Source organism: Euprymna scolopes, chromosome 31 (genome assembly GCF_053919585.1).
Source record: "Euprymna scolopes isolate OS-2025 chromosome 31, ASM5391958v1, whole genome shotgun sequence".
NCBI lineage: Eukaryota > Metazoa > Mollusca > Cephalopoda > Sepiida > Sepiolidae > Euprymna > Euprymna scolopes.
This window is the reverse complement of record NC_136512.1, coordinates 31,201,983-31,228,850: the sequence shown is the minus strand read 5'-3', so window position 1 is coordinate 31,228,850 and position 26,868 is coordinate 31,201,983. Positions and strand designations below refer to the sequence as shown.

Below are 26,868 nucleotides of genomic sequence, written 5' to 3'. Positions count from 1 at the left end.
ACCAGAATCCAAATGCCATTTTTACCCCACCCCATTCTTAAATAACTAAAAAAAAAAAAGTACCAATCTTTTAAATCAAACAATGTCAAAGGTAACTTTTATAGAATCACTCCCGTTTCTAATCAGAGAGAAAAATCTCTTGACACTTTGCAGGAGACAACAAAACGAAAAAGTGATAAAAAAAGACAAAACAAATATATAACAAATGTTACCAAAGGCAAGATAAATTACTGTTTTATTTATCTCCAAAATTTAACAAGATACTGTTTTAAAATTATTTTTTTGCACAATTGGTGACATTTCTTGGGTGGTTTTCTACTTGTATTTTGTTTAATTTTCGATTATAGAGCGATTATCGACTCCCCCAAACTTATCAAATCTGTACAGAATTTTGAACAGGTTCCCTTTTATTTAATCATTGGGGGTGGCTTGTTCTCGTTCTGTCAAGCATACTGAGAATTTAACCTTCAACCTTTTAGAATACTGTTACTGATTGTATCTAGCACTTTTATCCATTGCATCGCAGGTTCTTGCAAACAATTCTAGCATGGATTTTAGGAGCTTTCTTACTTTAAATAAAAGTATATCTTTTTTTAATTTGATTTTACAAGGTTTTAATTTGGATTGTAAATGTGTTTAGTTTATCTCTCGCATCTTTTAAGTTACGTAGTAACCTAGTGCGGACGCGTGTATGCAAATACATGCGAAATAACGACACCAGTAGAGAAAATGAAAAGTTTTAAAAGGGAGATCACGTTAGAGATGGAAAAGAACTTCGAGATCACGTGCAAGGCATGAATTATGTTTGAGAAGATGATCATGTGAGGGACGTCACAGTGGTAACAAAAAAAAAAATGAGGAAATAAATGTTGCTGTACAACAGAAGAAGTGAGTCTAAGTTCATTTCTATTCTTTGCTCACTTTGCGACTGAGGCGTACAACGTGTTGGTTCCTGTGCAACCTTACAACTTTAGTTAGGTGAAATATTCCTGTATAGCAATGTAGCAACATAAAGGCCGATGTTCTGTTCTGTTTTTAAGGCTAAATTTGACTTAGTCCAAGAAACAATATCGTTGTTTCTAAACTCTGTGCTGTTGCGTTTGCTGCTTTGTGACAATTTTTATCGTCTGTCACAAAATATCTGCGTTTCATGAAAAACCACATTGCTCGACTTTATTGTAAAAAAAGAAGAAAAAAAAATGCTGAGTAACCCCAACACAACAAAAAGAAGAAAAAAAACTATCACAAAACGCTGCGTGATAATTGAACGTCAAAAGACAATAGAAAAATACTTTATTAACTAGCTTTCTATCCGACAAAATAGAAATAGCTTTTATGACTATTGTTGCTTATTAAAAGTCACCAAACGTATTTGTTGTCACTGTTTCAGGTGAAAGGTCAAAACAAAAGGAATAAGGCATGGCCTCAAAGCCGACAAATTAAAACGAGGCTTGATAAAATCTGCATTTGTTCGCAGTGGGTTAATGTGAATGCCTGCTGACAAACAGTGGGAGGTTTATGTCTATTGTGTAAGGTTTTTTTTTTTTTTCCTGAAAATTTATTTGGATTCTTTTGTTGATAGTAAATAGGATCCTAGCTTCGTCATCTTAATTAGCAATGAAATAGATTTTCTTTTCATTAGTTTGTTTTTATTATATACTAGACTACCCGTGACCCGTTGGGTCAGTATGTTATATTAGCTATGGAATTCATGTATGAGCGTGACACTTGTGACGTAAAGAAAATAGGGTTTTTTTTTTTGGTTTTTTTTTTTTTGACATAACAGAAACATTTCTACGAAAGTATATTAAAATGAAAAATCACGGATGGATCATTCAAACATGAAAAAAAAAAAATCCTCCCTATTCATGTAAAGTTACCTATTTTTCCGAATAATCGCTCAAAAATCGAAAATTAAACATGATTTTCCTATGAATCGAACGCCAACGAAAGTCATTTAGCAGCAGAAACGCACATGAACCTATCGATGAGAAATATAAGAATGAAAAACCTATATTGGAATCCTTCAACCAAGTTATAGAAACTTAAAATCTAAAAAAACATAATTAATAAAACCTGAAGCAAAAAAATAAAACTTAAATAAATAAAATAAAATAAAACTAATATCGAAACAGATAAGTAAAAGTGTCAACAAATTCACCATTCTCAAACGACTATTTTGTATCTAGAAATGTAAATAAAAAAGGAAGGAAGGAAGGAAAAGAGACGGATAGAGAGTAGTAGTCTTGATTTTACTACAATTGTTATGTTTGTCACCGGGTTAAAGTTGTTTAGTTGTAAGAAAATAGCGACAGTATAGTTGTAATAAAGAATAGTTGCAAAACACCCCCTCTCTTCCCATGTTAAATAATAATTTCGAAATAATAACGTTAATATTTCAGTGCCCAGGTCAAAATCTGAAAAATAAGCGATTTGTGTATATTTGTTTACGTTGTTATGGGTTAATTTTTATGCGCGCATGCACAACCGGATGTCGTAAACCGGAAAGTGGGTTACATCACTCGTTACAAGGTTATTTGAGTTTTATAATTATGTAGATTGGGTTTGACAACTAAGTTCTTGTTGTCTTTTAAAATATATTGTTTTAAAAATTGTTTTATATTTTGGTTTTGGTTTTAGTTCAAGTTATTTCAATTTATTTATTTGATTAAATAGTTGTTAGTTCTTATTTTACTTTTAAAAAGTGTAAATTTAAAAAACGGCAAGAACTTAATAGCTTGTTTTAAAGAATTGGGTTTATCTATATACTAGCATTTCAGCTCAATGTTACCCGGGTGTTTGGAGGTATATGTTGAACAAAAAAAAAAAAAATAGCGGTCAATTTTTTTTTTAAACTTTGATCCCTATTATGACCCTTTAACATTTATTGTTTTGGGCTAAAATAAAGTTAAGTTAGATCCATGTCCAAGGAACCTATATCTAAAATTTCAAGTGCTTATACCCAAAATTGGCGGAGGAGTTTTCTAGATTCTCAAAGGTCAAATCATTGAACTTTGACCCCTTAACAGCCAAATTTCTGGCTGAAAATGGACTACAAAGATTTTCTCAAATATCAGTACCCTGTATATAAAATTTCGAGTCTGTAGACTGAAAATTGACAGTTATTGCGTATGGAAATGTATACAGACAGACACACTTTCACTTTTATATATATAGATAGATTAATATGATAGCGTATGTATTATTTTGTGTGTCATGTTTACATTTTTTTTTTCTTCCGAATGACTGTCATTTAATTGTTATGACATTCTATTTCCTGTAATAAATAATTTTATCAAGAATTCTTCATACTTCGGCAGCATGGAGTAAAATCGACAATCTCGGACATGTGGAGTCTCTCTGCATCTATTTGAAGACCATCGCCCCCTTATGGAGAGACCTGTTTAACCCATCTTGCTTCCTCAGTGTCTCAAACCCAACTCAACTAAACTTAACTCGGCTTATTCAAACCGGAACATTTGACACGTCATGTCTGGTTCCTATTTAGATACTTCCGGTGCAAACTGACCGGTCAACCAAATTTGATACATTTCACAACATGACCGTTTGACCCTTTCTACATCTGCATGCTCGCTTAAATTATTGGTTCCCATGATTCAATCTCTGTTATTTATTCCACTAGACAAATAGATAATTAGATAGACCAATAGATAACTAGATAAACAGATAGCTGAATAAATGCTTTCTACCCAGCGTTGCCCAGCGTTTACCTAACAGCAGGTTCTTGTAGACAATTCTAGTTTGCATTTTTGGAGGAGTTTTTCTACTTTTAAAATATTATCTTTTAGGTTGTGCGTGTTAGAGGATTTAATTTGATTTAACAAGGTGTTAATTCAGCGTTAGATTGTAAATGTCTTTTTTTCTCCTGCATCTTTTAAATGACTTTAGGGTTCTTTTTTATTTTTACAAGAAAGTCACCACTTATCAAGACCTGAAGGCCACTCGAGTATAAGGGTTCATGAGTGTGGTCAGTTAGACAACAGCATAATAATCAGTAGTGATATTGGGTACTATTTAATTATTTAAGGGGACGGCTCAACAAGAATTTGTTTACATTGAACTTGAAGACAACCATGTTGCAGTCAGCTGAAAAGCAGACCAGCGGTACAGAGTTGCATAGTTCTAGGAAAGAAACTTTGTTCATGGAATTTGTTTAAATTTTGGCACAGAGAGAGAGCAAGGGGAAATTGTTGGCAGTGGTTGTAGTTAAATGAGTGTTTGTTGTGAATGTTTTAACATATTCTGGTAGTTTCTATAAGCTGCTGCAATGTGCCAATGCAGTATCCACAAAGAATCGGGTCATTCTCTGCACTTTTTTCTTCACTTAACTATGAGAGTTCAAATCCTGTTAATTTTATAAGTTCCCTAACCCTAACTCTAACCCACATGACTACATATCTGCATATAGTTTTGCAGATTACCAACTTATCCTTTCACTTAAGTTTGGCAGCTTCAAAAAACAGGTGTTGGATGAAGCTTAATTTATCCGTTTCTTAAGATTCCTGATTCCTAATGGATGTTGGATAACACTTGCTGAAACCACAATTTAATTCAGGGAGTACTTAAAACTCATTCCAGTGAGTACTTAAAACTCTTCAAGCCTGATGGTAAGGATGATAAGCTTGCATTGAACCTCAATGAAATTCAGACCATGTATCAGTTAGAATTTGCCTACAACTCATAATCACAAAAAGTATAGGAGGAAAAGTGCAGCTTGCTAATATACTTAGGGCTTCGTATGTGTTTATCTTCAACCAAGAGAACATAACTACTTTTTTTTTTTACATAGGGATCACCACTTATCAAGGTGCAGGGGCCACGCAAAGATAAGGGTTACAAAGTGTACAGTGGTCAATTGGACAATATAGTAATTGTCAGGTGCTTGTTTACCATACATGCTAACATGATTGAACTGGGCCACTCCTGTCTGACAGGTTTGAAGGTACCGGTTTGACAGTTGCTGGTTACTATTTCCGACTGACAGTACAGGAGCCCTAACTTTTTGGTAGCACTTAGAGCGGCTGCTCTATCATCAGTTGTATAATATTGGGATGTTTGTAGTGGCATGTCGCGCATGCGAAGGGACCCTGCACTCCTCTCTGATGGGCATTCCTGTGGATGAGGAGCCGACTGATGGTCTACTCATGTTGTATGATGGTGGCGATGCACATCCGTTTTGCCTAACACCTCACCCTAGATCTGAAAAACTATGGAATAACATGAAATAACAACTCGATTCAAAAAACGTTCAAACCAGACACACACTCAAACAATTCACCTCCTCCCTTGAGGCTTGCATTTACAAATATCCGAGGACTTAGAACTAACTTAGATGATGTAGAATCATTTCTCCTAGCAAACTTCCCGGATATATTAGCATTAAGTGAAACTAACTTGCACTCCTCCATCCCATCTAACATCTTTAACTTGTCTGGTTATCTTTCACTTTGTCATAAGAACTCTGACAGACACATGCACGGACTCAAGTCTATATTCGTAAGACCCTCTCCATGTCTAAACTAGAATCAAGTGACCAGCCCTTCATGTGCTTTAAACTAACTTTACAACATAGCGTTAACTACCTGCATTTTCTTTATCGCTCTCCATCAACCCAGGACTGTACTATAATCAATCATGTCTCTGACAGCATAGATGTAACACTCTCCCTTGACACTAGCGCCTAAATACATTTGGTGACTTTAACGCTCACCACAGAAATTGGCTTGGCTTCTCTAACTACACTGACACAGCTGGTAGCGTCATCCATAACTTTGCTATATCCCATTCCCTAACACAGACAGTAACATTCCTGACCCGTCTCCCAGATCGCCAGGACCAGCAAGCCTCACTTTGGGATCTATTTCTGTCTGACAACAGTTCCTGATGATTGTGTAACAAATGTTCATTGCCCACTCAGGAATGCTGATCACATCGTGATAATGATAGGCATTACTATAAACTCTCAACCCAAAGTTGAAGAGCCAAAGCTCAAAACGACAAGGTACTTCGATAAGGCTGATTGGGAAGCCATTAGAGATCACATCAGAGACGCCCCATGGGGAAATATCTTTTCTCTTCCAGCAGAACAGTGTGCAAATGAGACTACTGAATGGTTCAAAGCAGCAATTGAAGTATATGTTCCTACACGGAAGTTCTATAGTAAGCCCCGCTCTCCTCAATTGTTTACTTCTACATGCGCATCTGCCACTGCTCAGAGGCAACATGCATACCTTAGATTTGTCCGACATAAGTCTTGTACAAACAGACAAAAATATATAGAAGCTAGAAATAATTGTAAGAAAGAAGTAGCAACAGAAAAAAACAGGAAACACATTGAAGCGCAAAGTTAGGAAGTTGTGATTTCTGGAAAATCTGCAGCAGTGTAGTAAATAATGGGCAATCAACAATACCCCCACTATCAAAGAATCATGAGGTTGTTTGCACAGTAACTGAGAAAGCTAACATGCTTGCCAGTTAGTTTGCCTCAAACTCTACCTTGGACCCAGCAAGCCATTCCCTGTGTGATTTTCCTCTGCAGACAGAAACCACACTAAATGATCTAAAGATCACGCCCTCCCAAGTACATGATATTATAAAAAACCTAGACACCTCAAAAGCATGTGGACCTGACCTCATCCCAGCTGTGTTATCAAAAAAATGCTCCGCTGAGGTCGCTCCTGTTCTTTCTAAACTCTTTAACAAATGCCTTAACGAATCTTGCTTTCCTGGCTGCTGGAAAACTGCTTCTGTGGTACCAGTTTACAAAAACTCTGGCGAAAGAACTGACCCATTAAATTATCGCCCAATTAGCCTCCTCTCTCTTTTCACCAAAATATTTGAGTCCTTAATTAATCAAGCTCTAGTCTGCCATCTTACAGCTGCTAAACTTCTGTCAGACCACCAATATGGATTTAGGCAAACCCGTTCTACTGCAGATATTCTAGCTGTAATCTCTGAACGTTTATACCAAGCACTGGATAAGGCAGGGGAGGAGAGGGCAGTAGCCCTAGATATATCTAAGGCTTTTGACAGGGTATAGCACGATGGTCTTATGAAAATAAAATCCTGGACGAATGTTTAGCATAATTAGATCCTTCTTAAATCAGAGAAGAATTCGGGTTGTCCTCAATGGGCATACGTCCAAAAAATTTGATATAAATGCAGATGTGCCTCAGGGATGGATCCTTGAACCTTTATTATTTCTGATATTCATAAATGACTTACCTGATGAAATTGTCTCTGAGATGGGTATAGTTGCCGATGACACCACTCTCTATAGCAAGCATGTGGGGAAAACTAATGAGTACATATCTAAGGTAATGGCCGAAACCCTAGAGGAAGATCTTCAGTCTGTAGTGGAATGGGGTCATAAATGGATGGTAATGTTCAACGCTGCCAAGACAAAGCTAGTTTCCTTTAATAATTACATGAAACCTTACCAACCACCAATAGCTATGGCTGAGAGCACTTCGTTCAAGCTCCTTGGCTTAACGTTCACAGGAAACATGAGTTGGAACAGATACATTGAGATCATAGCTAAGGCTGCTGCAAAGAAGGTGGGTTCTCTCTATCGTGTTAGGAAGTTAATTACACCTGAAAGTATCTTGTACCTCTACAAAGCCACCATTTGCCCATGTATGGAGTACTGCTGTCACATTTGGGCTGCTGCATCTGCTACTACTGGACAGAGAAGAGAGTCGCCAACCTAATAGGTCCTGAATTGTCATCTAAACTTCATCCCCTGTCCCACCGACGAAATGTTGCATCCCTCTGCCTATTTTACAAGTATTTTAATGGTGAATGCTCTGACGAACTACAAGCACTTGTACCCCCTCGACGAAAATACCCCCGACAAACCCGACAAGCAGCAAAGTCCCACCCCTACGCAGTTGAGATCCTTAGATGTAGGAAAGCCTTCTACTCTAATAGCTTATTCCCCAGAACAGCAGGATTTTGGAATTCTCTTCCGGTTTCCTGCTTCCCCAACTGTACTGACATGCAGAAGTTCAAGTGTAATATGAACAGACATCTTGCTGCTAAACTCCTTATATAGTACCGCTGGAACTTAGGTCCCTTATAGTAGTCCTCTACATCAAAGTGGCAATATGCCTTGTTTGGGGGTGAAAATGTAATAAAAAAAAATTTTTTAATAAAAAAAACATGGAAATACAATAGAATTACAACCATGTATCTAACCCTAATCCTGACCTACACGATTGAAATCAATTTTTTTTTCTTTACAATTTATATAAAGATAGCCTTCATAGAAAAACAGTGCATTTGTTAAAAATTGAGAAACATTCGGCCAATCTTTTCTGGTTATTTCCGTCAAGTACCAAGTCTAAGGAAGACCTATCTCAGGGCTCAGTGGACAAATTTATCTTTAGTTGACCTTTGACAACTAAATATTTTCGTTTACTAGCCAAATAGAAAAGTTACTAGCCAAACCCACGTGATTGACATCTTCGTTCTGTGACGATTATGTGCATCATAAAGATTTTTTGTATCATTTAATAAGTTTAATTCTAAATTTACAACAAATTTTGTGTTGATATACTTAAAGGCATAACATCTAGATCGAGATAATTTCTGCAGATTTTTTTTTCAACAGCTTGCGTTAAACTTTTATTTTTTTAAATAATTTAACTTTGTTCGTTTTATTAAAAAAAAGTTGGAAAGATATTTTTCACTCAATTAGTGAGCTTTGGAAGATTGTCAGTGAAAGAAATACAATCGCCAAAAGATAAGCGTTTCATTATTTCTAGTCGACACTTTGAAAATTCACTCGCAAATGCGACCGTTTCACTCGCAATGTAGAACCCTGTATCTGATATAATGGCTCTTTTGGTCACTCTGAAGCCACGACCAACACAACCACCGCGGCACTGAGGCTGACTCTTCCAACATAATGAAAGCAAGCTCAGAACTACTAAAATTCCATGAATAAAAATGCATTCGGGTTTTGCACAGAACAAAAGTGTGAGTGTCCTTGATTTTTCTACATATGTCATTTATATAGCCATAATTTATATATATATATACAAACTTATTGTTTACATGGAAGGCTAATTTTTAGTGTAGCATATCTGGGGTGTTCTTCACGGTGCATCTGCTTTGTCAATAGCTAGTTGAATTTCCTATAGTTGCAATGGTGATGAGGCAGCCGGATTTTCTATCTTTTCTCTGTCGTGGTAGCCATCTTCTATTTGTCAATAACAGCTTTCATAAACAACAATAAAGAAACGTCAAAATTACAATTGGGCTTTAAAAACAAGAGGATACATGCATACACATAAAACCACTCCCCATACCTCCTTCTCCTCCTATTGGGGAGGAAGTAGCACTCTAAAAATCCAACTGCTCTCTCTGGTGACTCCTGCCTCTGTATGAAACATAATATGAGGACACATAACTACTATGACTTCTATTTGAAGAATAAGTTCTACTTAATTTTCAACCATTTTTTTTTTTCTAAATTTTAAAAATTTTCAAATCAATTCCTTAAAACGATTGCTTTTATTTCTTTGTTTTTTTATTTATTTATTTTTTTTTTCAATCTAGGCTGATGTTGTGAATCTAAGTAAAGGCAATGCTTATCTATCCTTCACGACCGTATTGACCATCTGGGAATTCCTTCCCCTTGTTGCAGTACTTGCTTTCTTCCGTGTGAAACCTTACAAATCCAAGAATATGGTAAGTGTGTGAGCTTTGCTAAAACATGGAATCAGTGAATTGAAAGACTATTCGTAAAGAAGTGCATGATATTCTAATATATAAACGGCTATATGTTGTTTGTCTGTCGGTCTGTCATATTTTCAAACTCTATCGCCTCCAAAACTAAAAGTCGCAGAGCAGCACTAGGGACGTCAAATCAGATTTTTGACAGGTTTTTAATGGGTCTTTAGCTGATTAAAATTATTTTTAAGGGGTCAAAAATGGGTCAAAATTGAAAAAAAAAAAATCGTTAAACATTTTGTACATTCATTTTATTTTTGAATATTTTGAATTTTTAATCAGCTTATATGCATGTCACGTTGGTACAGTGGTAACGTCACCAACTTTGCTACAGTTTCAATTCTAGCTGATGGCACCTAAATACTTCCTTAACTTTTGAAATCACGAGTCTATAATAATATATACGAACTCTGGACAAATTGAAATATATTTAAGTGTATTTTACGCCCGGTCAAAGCCAGGCGCCCCCCCCCCCTCGCTAATCTGAAAAAAAAAAGTAGGAACTTGTACAAGATTTCGGTGTTTGATTACTTTTAAGGAGAATCCACATTCTGAATCTCGCTATCAAATAAATGTCTATTATTAAATGCTAATCAAAAAAAAAAAAAGTATGGATGCAATTAAATCATACCTGATGGCTTGTATCCCAGGAGACAATGACCCCTAAAGTTACATGTCCTCTCAACTGACCTTTATTTCCTGTTTACATACTAATGTGCCCCCCCCCTTGAAATTTGTGGTATTGCTAAAACTGTAATAGAAATCATCACTGATGTGGAGTTTGCTTAGCCTGTAAAATGCCAGCAGAAAATGTAGAAAAGAAAAGACAAGCATAATTTTGTCAGTTGTTCATTAGTGAACATCGTATGCCATTAATTTGCATATGTACACATTTGGTAACTGTTAAATGGGACGAATTCTAAAGTATGAGAGTTAAGTTGAGTTTTTATTGAACAGCTTAGAACGAGAATGAACGGTGGAAGATAATATCGAATGCACGAGGATTTGTTGCAAGTTGAGGAAAGAAACAAAGACTTTCGTGTGTTGTATCGACAAGAAGACGGTTTGACATTGCCAGTCATTTTTTTTTTTGTTTGTTTTCTTTCCATTTTATATTTTTGTGAAAGTTTGGTAGAGGGAAATGATAAATTGAAGATCAGACGAGCACTTGCTATTAAAATAACGGTAGAACAAACTTGCAACGTTTTTTATGTAGAAAAGAGTTTGCAGGGATAAAAAGAAGAGCACCACCTACTAGGTTTCGAAACTGGTTCTAAACTCTGCCATGTCAGAACAGAATGCTCGCAGCAGCTCATTTACAGATGTGGCAATGATACTCCGTTTTAGGACGTATTTGGATTTTATACAGATAAAGGATTATGTTACATAGATATGTTTAGTATATTAAAAATCTGAAAGTTTTTTTTTTTTTGTTTTTTTGTTTTGCAATATCACTCATGAGAATGAAAACATAACTCGTAGATTTTTTTGTTTGTTTTGTTCCCTTTTCATTTTATAAAATCAGTGTAACAAATTGAAAGACAATCATGCACCTCCTTAAAAATATTCTGAAAAAAAAAAAAAAAAAAGGTAAGAATTTAATATGCCGAATTTATGTGTGACATTACTCCCACCCTCCAACAGGGCTACACTCTGAAACTCGCCGTCAAATAGATGCATATCCAATAATTGCTCCTTACATCTCTCGTTCTTCCAACTTTCGAATATAAAAAAAAAAAAAAATACTGAAGAGTATCTGATACATTATCTCCCCTTCAAGGGGAGATCCACGCTTTGTAACTACCAAATATAAATGTCTTTCACCAACTGAAAATGAAAAAAAGCATGAGCACAATTAAGTCATATCTGATAGCTTGTGCCACAGGAAACAATAACCCCTAATGGTCAGCTACCTGACCTCTCATTTGACCTTTATTTCCTGCTTGTGCTAATGCCCCCCCCCACACACACAATTATAAATCACATAAATATTAGCAGGTGAATCAGTATAACAAACCAAAAGACAATTCCCTGCCTACTTACAAAGATACCGAAAAAGGTAGAAACTTATTATACAGGATATTTTTTGTTTGGCATTACCTCTCCTTCAAGAGAAGGTAATGCCACACTCTGAATGTCATTACCAAATAAGTATTTTTATTTGTTGAATGCAAATAAAAAAAGCATTAGCACAGTTAAGTCATATCTGATAGCTTGTATGCCCAATCACAGCAATCCCCTGATGCTGAAAACACACCATCTAAAAATAGATTCTGGCATCTTCCATCAGACTTTTAGTGTGTGTAGTGCTATGTGAAGATGGGAGCTGTATTCTTGCTCTGGAATTAAAATCAGCCAGACAAAACATAGAAAAGAGTTAAATTCCAAATTTAGAGAAAGGCCCTTTTTTTTTTTTTTTTTTTTAGCAAACTTTGTTTTTAACTTATATAAAATGATCCTTCTTAAAAATAAATGATTTCATAATTTGAAAATGTTATTTTCTGGAAAAAATTTTTTTAATACACATAATGTTAATAAATTATCCTTGCATTTTGGTTGTTTTTCTGACGTTCTCCCCCCTATTGAACTGAAAGTCTGTTGACTCCTCTTGACTTTGCTATGGTCACTATTTTTTACCCTCTCGTTGACATGGAGTAAAATTTGATTTCTTGAATTAAAAAAAACAAAAAATACTTGATCAAATTACATGATTTTTGGAATATTTCGTCTTTGTTCTATGACTGGTACATACATCTGTATTTTCTTCACTTTTAATTGCACCATAAGTATCAAATTGAATAAGTACTAACAGTTTTATCCTATTTTGTCAATCTGCCAATGATAAGAGCAGAAATCCTGTAAAGCAGGGGGAGATAAGTCGGTCTGTTAATGAATGTCAGATCGACAAAATACAAAAATTGATTTTCATTTTTAATTAAATTTCAACTTGAAAAATTTTCATGATTTTTTTTAGGATACTAATTTTTCTCATGATATGCACATATATCAGATTTTACTTAGAATGTGATTTTCACCAATACTATATAAGCACTAGTGTTGAACGATTAATTGAAATCAAAAATCAGAAAAATTAGAAGTTTCAGGTGTATCAGAATCAGAAAAATTTGTTCCTATTTCCGATGGCAAAAATGATTCTTTTGCCTTTTTTTTTTTTTTTTTAATTTTTTTTTTTTTAATTTTGTTTTTATTTGATTTTGTTTAAAACAAACTCCACCAGTGTTGGTAGCAATATTTAAAAAAAAAAAAAAATAGATATTTATTGATTTTAAACAACCAGTAAAACAAAATATCTATAGATCACATCCCCTCACAAGTTTGTTTTTATGTTTGAGAAAATATCTGCACATTTAACATGTGTTTTTACAGTAATCAGGAGAAAAAATGGCAATAGTTAAATATTTAGAGATTTATAAAGAATCTGAATCAGTAATTGTATTGGAATCAGAAAAAATATTGGAATCGTCCCATCACTAATAAGCACACACTTTTTTTTTTTTTTTTTAATGTTAGGATTATTAAATTAACACTGAATCCTTACATTCATATTTTATTTACAGTAGAACCCCGGGATACAGTGGCCCTAGGATACGTTTTTTTTAATCAGATTACAATGTGGAATACAACATTTTTTTGGTCCCTGGTTACAGTATTTACCTCACCTTATGGTGTTATTTATAATGTTATTTGATTATATACATGTGTATTATATATTGTAGTGTATTTTGTTACTGATTTTTAATGTGTACTGTATGAAATTTTGCTTAGGCCTGCCATATGGCGATTTCACCTTATGATCCCAACCCCGGAACAGATTAATGCCGTATTCCAGAGTTCTACAGTATTTGATGTAACTTATCCCTTGTCTAGGGGTTAAACATTTTAACTATTTTGCAAGTTCACTCTTAAGTCTTCATATTTCAGTCTACAAATTCAGCTTTTTAACTTTTGTCTAATCACTTATTTTATTTATTTATTTATTTTTCGGTTGAATGGATCAATTGTCTTTAAATTTCAGTATTTAATTATTTGTGTCAATGTTTTTCTTTGGCTGGTCAATTTTCCTTTGATTCAAGATATCCATGAAATAGTTAAACACTCCACAAATTCAAATATCAGTCTTGTCCATTTTAATGGACACATGTGCATCTTTTTAATAAACTAAAGAAAATAGAAACATTTTCTGGGGGTTTCTTAAAAATACTATGGACCCTGGTTGAGAATCTCTGTTCTATGAGGCATGAGAAAATATTGCATTTAGTACAAAAATATCAATCGCTGTTTGCAAATGAGACCAGAATGTGACTTTGAGATATTTGATTATGGCTATGGTCTGTACATATCCTATTTTCCAAAGATATAATTGCTTCCTCACTTTTCATTGTCGTCCAGAATCCATATATAATGCGGAGATGGCTGTGAAATAATTACTAGGAATGCCACTATGGTTGTTAATAGGGAATTCAAGACCATTATGGACGAGTAATTTTCTTGTGGCAAAGATTGGATTTTGGGCTTAAAATTAGTTGACTCCATCTACAGCAATACACAAGGATCAATCCAAAAGTAATGCATCCAATGTTTTTAACTGAAAAAAAAAAAATTTAATTTAAGAGCTACAAAGACGGAAGTAGTACCATTAAAACACGCAACCTTTTGTGCTTCGGAATTTATTTTTTCTACATAGTTATCATTTTCAATGCACTTTTACCAGCAATTGTGGTTGTGCATAGGCATCCAAACTGCACTTTTTTACTCACCTCTCTGTCATCACTCTGAAATCATTGAACCCATCTACTAACTGCTGACATCAGCTGCATCAGTTTTGTAAATGTTCAACAGATGCCGATGAAAGTTGATCAGTTCAAGTTTTACTGCGTAGAGGAATTTGATGATGCATCTCGGCTCCTGACGCACGTCCATGAAAGGGGTTGCTTTCTTAGTCTCACACTGTCAATATCTGCAACAGAGAATTCATAAGTTCAGTCATCATGACAAAGCAATTTGTAATCCTTTTTGATCTGTTCTGGTGGAATAAAAAGTAGGAGGCATTACTTTTGGAGCATCACTCACATTTGATTTTCTAATCATTGATCTAATTAGAAAAGCCTTTAAACAATTTTTTTTCTAGTAGATAATCATTTCTCTCTCTCTCTCTCTCTCTCTCTCTCTCTCTCTCTCTCTCTCTTTGAAAGTTCATTCGATTATGTAGTTATTTAAGGATACTTTACGTATTTTTACAAACCAAGGGAAGTAACTACGTTTAAGAAATTTGAAGATTTTTCCCCTTTTTCTTTAAGATGGCTGCTCACAAAAAAACTTAAACATATTCGAATTTGATTCTTCTTTTTTTTACTACTATTTTTATTTCTCTCTCTCTCTCTCTCTCTCTCTCTCTCTCTCTCTCTCTCTCTCTCTTTCTGAAAGTTTCTTCGATTATATCGTTATTGAAATATATTTAAAGAAAATGCTATTCAAAAATATTCACAAATCAAGGGAAATAACCATGTCTAAAGGATTTGAAGGTTTCCTTCAGGTTCTTCTTTGTTAATTGTAGTGAAATTCGAAACTTGAAATATTGAATTTTAAGTGAAACCAATGGTATCTACTGAATTGTCATGTCACAGTAATGAACATATCAAAAAGATTATGAAGAACGATCAGGTAGAAAATTATTAGCAAAAAATCGAATTTTGCAAAAAAAGAAACCGCAGAGTTCTAATTGTAACAAAAGGGAGCTAAATAGTTTTCTGAAAACTGAAAATCAATTTTCTAAGTTTTGGATATTTTCATTACTGTGACATGACAGTTCAGTAGATCTCATTGGTTTCACTTGACGATATTTCATTTTTCGAATTTCACTACAATAATGAAGAACATGTACTCCTTGTTTTTAAAATGATTCCTAGAAAAATCGGTCCTGGATATGACTTTAAACTATACCCGATGGTGAGGCCTCAGCTTGCGGGCTTTTGGGAGTGTGGAGCCACCCTTTAATTGCCATTGCTCCCAGGTCCACTCTATTTAGCCTGAATGATAGGAAATCCGTTAATCCACACCCAAATGTAAACTCTCAGAAAGCAGCCATTCCAAGAGCATGAAGTGAAGAAAAGTTGTTGAAACTTTCCTCAGAAGATCTCCAAAATTATTTCAACAAACGGAGGTCATATTGAATAATTATGTTAAATATATTGTAAGGATGACAGAAAAAAATGTTTTAATTTTCACTTACATGTATTTTATCTTTTAAACTAGAGAATTTTAGAAATCCCGTTTACCGTCTTCCTCTGGTCCTTGATATGATATGACCTTAAATTGTATCCGATGGTGAGGCCCCAGCTTGTGGGTTTTTGGGAGTGTGGAGCCACCCTTTAATTGCCATTGCTCCCAGGTCTACTCTGACCCGGAGTGGTAGTACCTGTTAGGATCCCAACTATGGGTTAAATAGAAACTGACTTGAAAAAAAGAAAAAAATATATATATATTCTATTAAAAAAATTTTCTTCAAAATAACTGGATTCTACATTAAATAACCTGAAAAGGGTTGATATGCGGTAAAACAAAAACAACCAACCAACCTAAAAAAAATTCCAAACTTTTGGTAATGTACGAATGTTGTGGCCATGGAGGAACACACGAAAAAAATAGTTTTATGTTGGTTTTATTATATATTAGTAGATGTACCCGGCATTGCTTGGTATTAAACATAATGCTAAATGCCTTTTTAAAAAATGGTGAAGTAAAAAGAAAGAAAAAAAAAATGTAGACATGTGCATGCGAGTATTTATATTTTTTCTAAACAGTTCACTTCTTGTAAGTAAAAAAAAAAAAAAATAATAAAAACAAAACCGAAGCCTAAAAACATTGAGTCAAGTACGACATCCATTAAGCCAGCTTGCCATGATCTTTAAAAAGTGTTTTCAAACTTACTCCTTAACATAAGGAAGCTGTCACATGAACAATTCATGCATAAGCAGTTGTGAAACAGTTGGCATGGATAAAAATCCAATGACCTCCAAGGACCAATCTTTCAATTTTGACCCCCTTAGTAGACCTCTTTCTGGATGAAAACCGATTAAAGTTTTCCAAACGTCTGAATATCCTATGTACCAAATTTCAAGTCTGTAGATTAAAAATTTGTTGAGTATATAGGTTGAGAGCTCACACACACACACACATTGTTACTTGCGTAACTAAACGAGGAATTATTTTCATTCAAAATCCAGTTAATATTATATATCTAAAATTGAGAAAAGCATGCTTGAAAAATGTTAACATTATGTGAATAAGTAAAAGCAAAAAATAGATGGCTACTGAATTTGACCTGATGTCGTGTGATTTCGCTTATTCATATAATGGTGACACTTTTCAAGCATGTTTTTTTTTTTTTTTTTTCAATTTGTTATATTACAAAACTGAGCATATGGAAGCAAGAAAGTGACAAACGAAAAGGTTGAGTTTAAACGTTTTATTTAAAGTTTAAACAATCGTGAAACAAACTGTTTGGTGTGTCAGGATAATTTGGCGGTGGGGCAGTGATAGGAATGCTGGTCGGGTGTTCATATGAACTCGGTGACGATTTAAATTATTGTCAGGCTGAGGTGGGAGGCCGGCGATGACGGGAATGTGGTTTAGCGTTCTGGTGTCTGGGATACGGGTGTGGCGACGGAGTAATCCTAATAGCAGGTGTCGCTGTGGAGAGTTGGTGACAGTGGCTCCGGCTATTGGTGGGCAAACCTCGCTGGTTGGTAAGCTGTGGTGATCTGGCAGTGGTGTGGTGGAGGAGGGGTGATCTTAAAGGCTTGCTGTCCAGTATCAGGAGTGAGATGCCGGCGGTGCTGCAACGGCTGTAATCTCAGTAGCTGGTGTCGCTGGCGAAGGGTTAACTGCTGCTGGCTGCTGACAGAGCGATATTCATGGCTGACACGCAGGGGCTAATTTGCTTGCTTGTCGAAAAAGCTGACATTTTTATACTCACAATGCAGACGTAGTAGTAGTAGTAGTAGTAGACAAAAGATGAATTTTATCGTTGGTCAGCATTTTTGCTTTTTATTTGTTTGTTTTTTTGTGTTTTAATGTGTTGTAGGGAGTCGTCTGTTTGGTGTTTGTATACATGTGTTATGTCAATTTAAAGCTAAGAAAATTGTGAATGTGTTCTAGAAGGTGTTGTGCTGTTGCAGTATTTTTTTAGATAATTATTCATATCTATATGCTGCCGGAGTTGCATCTGCTGTGATGTTTGTGTTTTGATTTTTCTTTTGATGTACGGCTTCCTCTGGCGATTTTCTTTGTTGAAGTGAGGTGCGAGTTATTCTGTTGTGTGTACATAAAATAATGGGCTTTGAAGTTGTCGTGTGTGTTTAGTGTGTTCATTTGAATTGTATCAACGAACAGGCTTTGTCTTAGCGTCGCCATTATTGTCACTGCTCCTGCTGGTTTCTCGTTTATTCATGTAAATATGGAGGGATATACGATATAACAAATTTTAGATGTGTAATATTAACTAGATTTTTAATGAAAATGATTCCTCATTTAGCAGTATCTAACAAAAACAACATAAAACTGTTGCAGAGAGTCAAGAGGGGTGAAGGTGCTAATCGAACGTACAACTAAAAAAGTAGATACAAGGCGAAGAGGTAACAACAATAGCAAAGAAGAATGACAAATATGATCTGTATCGTGTTTTATTTTTAACAAGAAAAAGGTAAAATGTACGGCGATGGATATCAGGAACAACCGGAGTGAGAATGGGCGTTTCATGGCGTTGAGATTTTTGTATCACCTGAGAGAGCATGGCATGGCTAAAGTTGATCCAAGTCGTATGGATGGGATATGTTTCTGGAAACTGTTAGCCATACGTCAATGGGGTATTAGATTTTGATGTGTGATGGGACTGGTAGCTGGACGTCAGCAGACTCTGGAAACAAGTAGCTAGGTGTCAGTGGGCACTGGAAATAGGTAGCTGAATGTCAATGGTAATCAAAGCTGGTAGCCGGGCATTGAAGACTGCAGGAAAGAGCTGGGGTTGCTGGAAGCTGCTAGAGTATTTTGGAAACGGTGGAAGCTGAAGGGACTGGAATGGTAGGCTGTAAGGGGGAGTTTCAGACAGCAGTAGAAAGTAGAATATGTATTGCACACAGGAAGTCTGTGAAAAAATTTGCTGTGAAGCTGCTGACTACAGCAAGTAATGGTGTTGCTAATTAATGAATAACTATTATTAATTTTAGGCTGGATTTTCTTTACCGGCAAAATTGTATGTGGCATTTATTGCCAGTATTTATGAAATTTATTTTGTTTTGTTGCAAAAAAAAACTGAGTATTGTTTTTCCTTTGTTGTTAAAGTTGTTTTTGTTAGTTTTAGTTGTTGTGACGTATTTCAAGGGGGACAACTTTCTGCTGATGAGGATTGGAATTTGTTGAAGCAGTGATTTGAGACTGTAACAAGGCTATCTACCTGAATAATTCATTATCGATTACCAAAACAGGCATCCGTATCAAAAGTGAGTGTGAATGTATTTGCAAGGATCGTTGAATTGATGAGTGCAAGTGGGTCATCATTGTTGAAAAAAAAGTCAGTAGTATACGTGTCTCTGCACTGTTGGTTGAAAGTGGTGAGTGAGTGCAAGTGAGTCTGCATGATTATTTGAGTTCTTAGTTTGCGGAGTCCAAGAGATGAGTGTAAGTGAGTCTACAATGGTTGATTGCATTATTTGTGTTGCGGAGTGAATTGTCAAGATCAGCGCGGTACACTATGGTTAAAGTCGGTTGCACAAGTTTGCAAGTCAGTCTCTACTGGAGCATGTGAAAATTGTGGCTATTTTTAGCACATGTTTTTTTTTAATTCAATTTTCACTCCAAACAAGGCACAGTGCCACTTTGAAGCAGAGGGCTACTATCAGGGACTTAATTTGCAGGGGTGTTATGAAGGGAGATGAGTAGAAAGATGTTTGTTCATATTACACTTGAACTTCTGCATATCAGTACAGTTGGGAAAGCAGAATCCCAGAAGGGAGTTCCAAAGACCTGCAGTTCTGGGGAAGAAAAGGCTTTCTTGCACCTAGGGATCTCTACTGTAAAGGGATGAGACTTATTAGCTTGTCGGGTTTGTCGGGGGTAGTTATGTCGAGGAGGTACAAGTGTTTGCAGTTCGTCAGAGCATTCACCATTAAAGTATTTGTAGAACAGGCAGAGGGATGCAACATGTCGTCGATGGGACAGAGGCTTAAGCCTAGATCACAGTTCAGGACCTATCAGGTTGGCGACTCTCTTTTGAACCCTGTCCAGGAGCGAGAGACAAGCAGCAGATGCACCAGCCCAGATGTGACAACAGTACTCTATATATGGGTGAATTGTGGCCTTATAGAGGTACAGAATACTTTCAGGCGTAAGTAGTTTTCTAGCACGGTAGAGGGAGCCAACCTTCCTTGCACTAGCCTTGGCAATGCTCTCAATGTATCTATTCCAATTCATATTCCCTGTAAACGTTAGGCCGAGGAGTTTAAAAGAAGTACTTTCAGGCAATGTGTCCTTGGCCATTGCTATTGGTGGTAGAGAAGGTTTCTTGTAGTTATTGAAGGAAACAGTCTTAGCAGCATTGAATGTGACCATCCATTTTTGTCCCCATTCCATTACAGATCCTGTAGTGTTTCTGCCATTTCCTTGGATATGTGTTCATTTGTTTTCCCCTCATATCTGTTATAGAGTGGTGTCATCGGCAAATATACCCATCTCCGATACAATTTTATCAGGGAGGTCATTTATGAATATCAGGAATAATAGAGGTCCAAGGATAGACCCCTGAGGTACTCCCACATTTATGTCATATTGTTTAGACGTACGACCGTCGAGGACAACTTGGATTTTTCTCTTACTTAAGAAGGATTTAATTACGTTATGAATTCTTCCAGTGATTCCATATGATCTAATTTTCCTTAGAAGACCATTGTGCCATACCCTGTCAAAAGCCTTAGATATATCAAGGGCTACCGCTCTACCCTCCCCTGTTTTGTCCAATGAACGGTATATACGTTCAGAAACTACAGTTAAGATATCTGCTGTTGAACGGGCTTGCCTGAATCCATATTGTTTGTCAGTCAGGAGTTTAGCAGCTGTTAGATACTGGACTAGGGCTTGATTTACTAAGGACTCAAATATTTTGGTGAAAAGCGGGAGGAGGCTAATAGGGCAATAATTTAGTGGGTCAGTTCTTTCACCAGAATTCTTGAAGACTGGTACCACAGAAGCGGTTTTCCAGCAGTCAGGAAAGTAAGATTCGTTAAGGCATTTATTGTAAAGTTTGGAGAGAACTGGAGCAACCTCGGCAGAGCATATTTTTAATAACACAGCCGGGATGAGATCTGGTCCACATGCTTTTGAGGTGTCTAGGTTTTTTATAATAGCATGTACCTGAGAAGGGGTGATTTTCAAATCGTCTAGTGTGGCGTATGTTCGCAAAGGAAAATCAGGGAGGGAGTGGTGTACTGGGTCCAGTGTGGAGTTTGAGGCAAACCAACTGGCAAGCAGATTAGCCTTGTCAGTTGCCGTGCAAGCAACCTCATGATTGTTTATTAGTGAGATATAGAGAAGCTATGTGTTGTGCTACCAGTTACGTCTGTGTGATTAGAGAATCCTAGCCAATTACTGTGGTGGACATTGAAGTCACCAAATACATGTACTTGTGCGCTTGTATCGAGGGAGAGTGCTATATCTATGCTGTCTGAGACTTTGTTTATTAGGGTCATGTTGTTGTGATGTATTTCGAAGAGTGTCGGGTTACTGCTGATGAGGATTCGAGTTTGTTGACATAGTGGAAGTGGTAATTGAGACCGCAACAAAACCATTTTTGTGCCAAAACAGTATTTTATTGTATCCTTCTATGACCGCAGACTTTATGTTACCAAACTTTCTTGAAAAAATTAAAGTGGTTATTTGGAATTTTAACTGATTGTTTTAAGGAAGGTAAGTTTTAAAGTAGTTAAAAAAAAATCATTTTTCTTATTCAAATGTTTTAAGGGAAATTAGAATATCGTTGCATTGTACATTTTTTTTTTTTTTTTTTTTGCATTAATGATATAAAACTTGGTAGGATTGTCGTATGAATACTCTCTAACCCTATATAGAGCAAAAGTGAATCCAGTGAGTGACACTGCTATTACACTGAACATAAACAGAACTGTGAGCATTTCCCCCACTCTGTGTGTCTAAATCTAAACAAATTCCATGAATAATTTGTAGGAGTGAACCTAAGTGACATCAGGCCACATACTACTACCATGAAGAAAAGACATTGTTTCATTAATTCTCTCTTTCTCTAAAAGAACTCAACTAACCAAGATACCCAAAAATCTATTCTCTTTTCTCTTCTGCTGTTGCTGCTCGCTCACCCACTCTCTCACTCTCTCTCTCTCTCTCTCTCTCTCTCTCTCTTTGACCGATGATTGACCTAAAAAGGATGAGTCAGTCAGTCTCCAGGTTTCGACATTGTCACTGCGAAGAGCAGACACAGAATTCTAAAAGTATAAAAAAAACTAGGAAAATAAAATATTCCTCTCAAGCTAATATTTGTATCCACTTTGTCAGTTATAACAACCAATAAGCAAATATTACAAATTTCTTTTTATTTTAAAAATAATACTTTTTTTTTATTTAAAAAATGATACTTTTTTACAAATAAACCAAAAAGTTATGGGTTTTAAATAAAAATAATTTCTTTTATTTTAAAAATAAAAATTTTTCACAAATAAACAGAAAACATTTTTATTTTAGATTTTAATAAAATATGGGAGTGATACATATTTTGAACGTCCGGTTCAAAATCTGCTTATCAAATAAATAAGGGCCTTTTCGTTTTTGTTCCCACCAAAACCGTTTTCATTTTGTGTGGTCGCCTTTTGGGTCTTGTAATTCGTTACCGGATTTTAGCGAAGTAATATCTAATCTAAGCACAAATACGATTTTACATGTATATTTAACTAAAAATTGTGACGATAAAAAAAACTCAAGTGAACAAAAAAAAAAGTGAAGAATCGCAAACTTTTATTCAATGGTTCCTCAAAAAAAAATGAAGGAAAGGGAAAAAACTGAAACTGGGAAAAAAATAAAACCGGGGGGGGGGGGGAACTTAAAATTAAAGGTTTGAAAAGATGTCAAGATGTTTTTGCTTTTTTTTTTAATTGTTAAAAATATTTCAAGGATTCAAGAAAAAATAAGAAGGGATTAAAATTAGGATTTAAAAAAAAAAATTATATCCTGAAAATTATGATAAAATAAAACCAGTAGAGATAAAGTTCTGTTTATTGTTTATATATGAAAAAGTATTTTATTCGTGATTTAAAAAATGTTGTTTTTTTTGTTTTTTTTTTATCATTTATGTAAAAGTTCTGGTGTTTGTTTATTTGTGAAAAAGTTTTATTTTTAGAATAAAAGAAATCATTTTTAATTAAAACTTATATTATTCATTTGTTTACTTGTGAAAACGTTCTGTTTACGTTCACTGTGATAGCGGTGTCACCCACTTTATTCCCTTTGGCTCGATATAGGGTGTCGAGAGTATTCATACAACCAAACGACAATCCTGCCTAAAACTTTGTATTGTTAAATGAAGTAGTAGAAAAAAAAGCTTTTTTTACGATTCTTAGTAAAATAGTTACCTCTCTTAGAACAATAAGTTTAACTTCCGAATAACCATCAAAACAAATTACTATTTTCTTTTAACAAAATTCTACCCCAAATATCTATACTCTATTGTTTTTTTTCATAAGTGCTCTACTAAGCTTCAATCTATGCCCCCCCCCTGCAAAACATTCACAGTAAAAACTCGTCTATCTACAACCACTGTAAGCAATTTCCCCCACTCTCTCTGTGCCTAAATCTAAACACAAATTCCATGAACAAAGTTTCTTTCCTAAAATTTCCTGCCTGTGGAACTCTGTACAGTGTGCCTGCTTTCCAGCTGACTACAACAGTCATCTTCAAGTCCAATGTAAACAAATTCTTGTCGAGCAGTCTCCTTAAATAATCAAACTCTATACACACTTTCCACCACAACTCATCACTACGCTGTTGCCCCACTGACCACCATGCACTCATTAACCCTTATCCTCAAGTGGCTTTCAGACCTTGATAAGTGGTGACTCCCTTGTCATAATAAAAACAAAATGGAAAAGCTGTCGATTATTGTAACATTGTGCACGTTTACACATGTAATATGTAGGTACCCAACATGTTGTAGACTCCTTCACAAAAGGAGACAAAAACAAGAAATAAGAAAGAACTTCAACTCTCTTGTCAGGTTTTAACAAACGACCTTTATTCCTACTCCAGCCATGTGTAACTTCTCTCTCTCTCTCTCTCTCTCTCTCTCTCTCTCTCTCTGCTGTCTCACATATCTCTAACGTGATCGTGATCCTCGGTCTGCGGACATGTTCTTTTTATCATTTTTTTTCTTTTTATCATTTTTTTTCTTTTTATCACTTTTTTCTTTTCTTTTAATAATTTCCTTTTTCTTTTAATAATTTCCTTTTTCTTTTAATAATTTCCTTTTTCTTTTAATAATTTCCTTTTTCTTTTTATAATTTTTTTTTTCTTTTTATAATTTTTTTTATAATTTTTTTTTATAATTTTCGTCTTTTTTTATATATAATTTTTCGTTTTATAATTTTTCCATACTGTAACATCACCTCGCACACAGCTCGGTCATTTGCATAGTTGTCATACGCACATCAGCAGACTGTTACATTAGAGACTCTAAGCATCTGATAACATAATTTTATGTATTTGGATTTTTATCTATAGTACTTGAAGAATACCCGTCCCAAATAAAGTTCATCAAACAGAACAGTTTAGAGCCTGTTAGATGTTTAACAATTATTAAATGTCAGGTAAATCATCTGAGCAGGAGCTGCTCGGCGCATCCTATTCAGTCTTGATAGTTCAAAATCGGCTTCAAAACCAAGTAGGTGATGCCCTTTTCTCTTCCCTGCAACTTCTTTCTCACAGAAGAGACGTTGCGAGCCTAGCTCTGCTCTATCATTATTTTCATAGCAAGTGCTCGACTTAACTCCAATCTATAGTTCCCCCCTTGCCAAACTTTCACAAGAAACCCTCCTCTAGCTACAACCACTATGTATAATTTTCCCCACTCTCTCTCTCTGTGCCTAAATCTAAACACAGATTCCATGAACGAAGCTTTTTTCCTAGAACTGCCTACCATTGGAACACTGTTCTGCTGGCCTGCTTCCCAGTTGAATACAACATGTAGCTTTCAAATTGAAGTTCCTGTTGAGCCGTCCGCATGAATAATCAAATTATACCCAATTTACACCATTAAAGATTACTACATTTTCACCTTACATTCATTAACTCTTATCCTCGAGTGGCATTTGAGTCTTTATAGGTGGTGACTTCCAAGTAAAAAAAGAAAATGCCTTCTGTAAGAACAGTGTTTCCTTGGGAAGCTTTTTAGCTAATTAGAGATTGCAAGTTTTATTTCTGATTTTTAATAGATTTGTATTGTATCACATTTTGTGATAACATTTTGTTGTACCTTTGGTAATCTTTACCAAGAGAGTCGGCAGGCCCGCATGACTAGAGTTTGTGTAAAATGTGGAATTGAAATTAAATAGATTTTTGTTACTTTTTTAATAGTTACACAACACTTTAATTGAAAACGTGTAATTTCCTGTGAAATTACTGTGAATTTATTCAAAATTGAGAATGATTGAACGCTATACAGCATAACATCTTGCCAAAACATTGGGGGGGCCAACTTTCTCTCTTCACATGAACTGGTACAGATATAAGGAAAAAATAGTTTGCGACGTACTGGAATTTTAAAAAATAATTATGCAACACTTTAATTTATAACATTTTTCCTGTTAAATTATCCAAATTAAAGCAATAAAAATATTCCCATCCAAAATTGAGAAAAACTGAATGCTATGCAACATAACATCTCACTAAATTTCTCTCCCCACATGAATTCCTGCAGGTATAAGGAAAAAAGACTTTGTGGCGCATAGTGCTGACGACGCAATTTCCTTTTGAACAAAATACCTAAAGAATAAAAAGTAAATCTCTAACATTTTAATTTACTTATTTTTTATAAAACTAAATAAAATATTAATGTTGTATATAATTACTAAAAAAAAAAAAAAAAAAAATTCAGTTTTGTTTTTTTACATAAACTCTAGTCATGTGGCCCGCCAATGCTCTCTGTAAACATTACCGTACCTTTTTATTGTGATTTTTGTCTTGTACCTTTTTTGTTGCATCTTTATCGTATTTTTTTTTTTTTCTATTACAACTTTTCCAGATTGCAAACAATGGACGCCAATATTTTCATGATGAAAAAAGATCGTTGCTAAGGAACAGATTCTTAATTCTGTAAGTGCTCCTCATTTTATTTCCTGGAATACACCAGCAGTATTGATCCCGGCGTTGTCTGGGATCAATTACATTCAAATTTGTTTTGCAAAAAATCTGTTCTATAACCAAGTTTTTTTGTTTGTTTGTTTGATTGATTGATTCAGTATGTAAGCCATAAAAACAATAAGCAAGATAATTCTTCCTAAAAAAATTAGTTATTTCCCTTTGCTGATTATGTCTTTTAGTTCATTTAGATAAAATTATTTGACTTACAATGAGTGTTTTATGCAAAATGGATGCTTGAATATGCTTAAATTTGATTTTTTTTTTCGCATTACAATTCTATTGATCCATAGAATAGTTATCATAATACTATTTTTTTTCTTACAAGGAAGTCACCGCTTATCAAGGCCCGAAGTTCACTCGAGGACAAGGGTTGATGAATGTAAAGTGGTAGTGTAATAATCGTTAATGGTGCAAGTTGGATAGAGTAAGATTATTTAAAAAGACCTTTCACTGCACCTTATAACAAAGGTCCATACAAAATTAAATATTTCAGCTCCTTTAAGAAACTCGTTTCTTATTGTTGAGCACTTTCAGTTGAATTAAAGTCGGTCAATTTAACTCTTATGCACAGATCATCATATAATGATTAGATCACTCTGACAGACGTTAAAAAAACATTTAAAAATAAATGTTTAAATTTCAATAGTATTTCTTGCGGTTAAA

General features: G+C 35.0%; 1 protein-coding gene across 4 annotated transcripts in view; it reads left to right on the top strand.

The window, feature by feature from the left end:
* LOC145255674 (integral membrane protein GPR137B-like) overlaps positions 1–26,868 on the top strand; it is a 285,828-nt gene that overhangs the window by 72,850 nt on the left and 186,110 nt on the right. For 2 of the 4 annotated variants that reach the window (XM_080114237.1, XM_080114236.1), the window contains exons 6-7: positions 9,583–9,714; positions 26,087–26,157. In XM_080114237.1, coding sequence (XP_079970363.1) covers positions 9,583–9,714; positions 26,087–26,157 — 203 coding nt within the window. The remainder of the gene's footprint in view (positions 1–9,582; positions 9,715–26,086; positions 26,158–26,868) is intronic. The other 2 variants (XM_080114239.1, XM_080114238.1) reach the window with 1 other exon arrangement.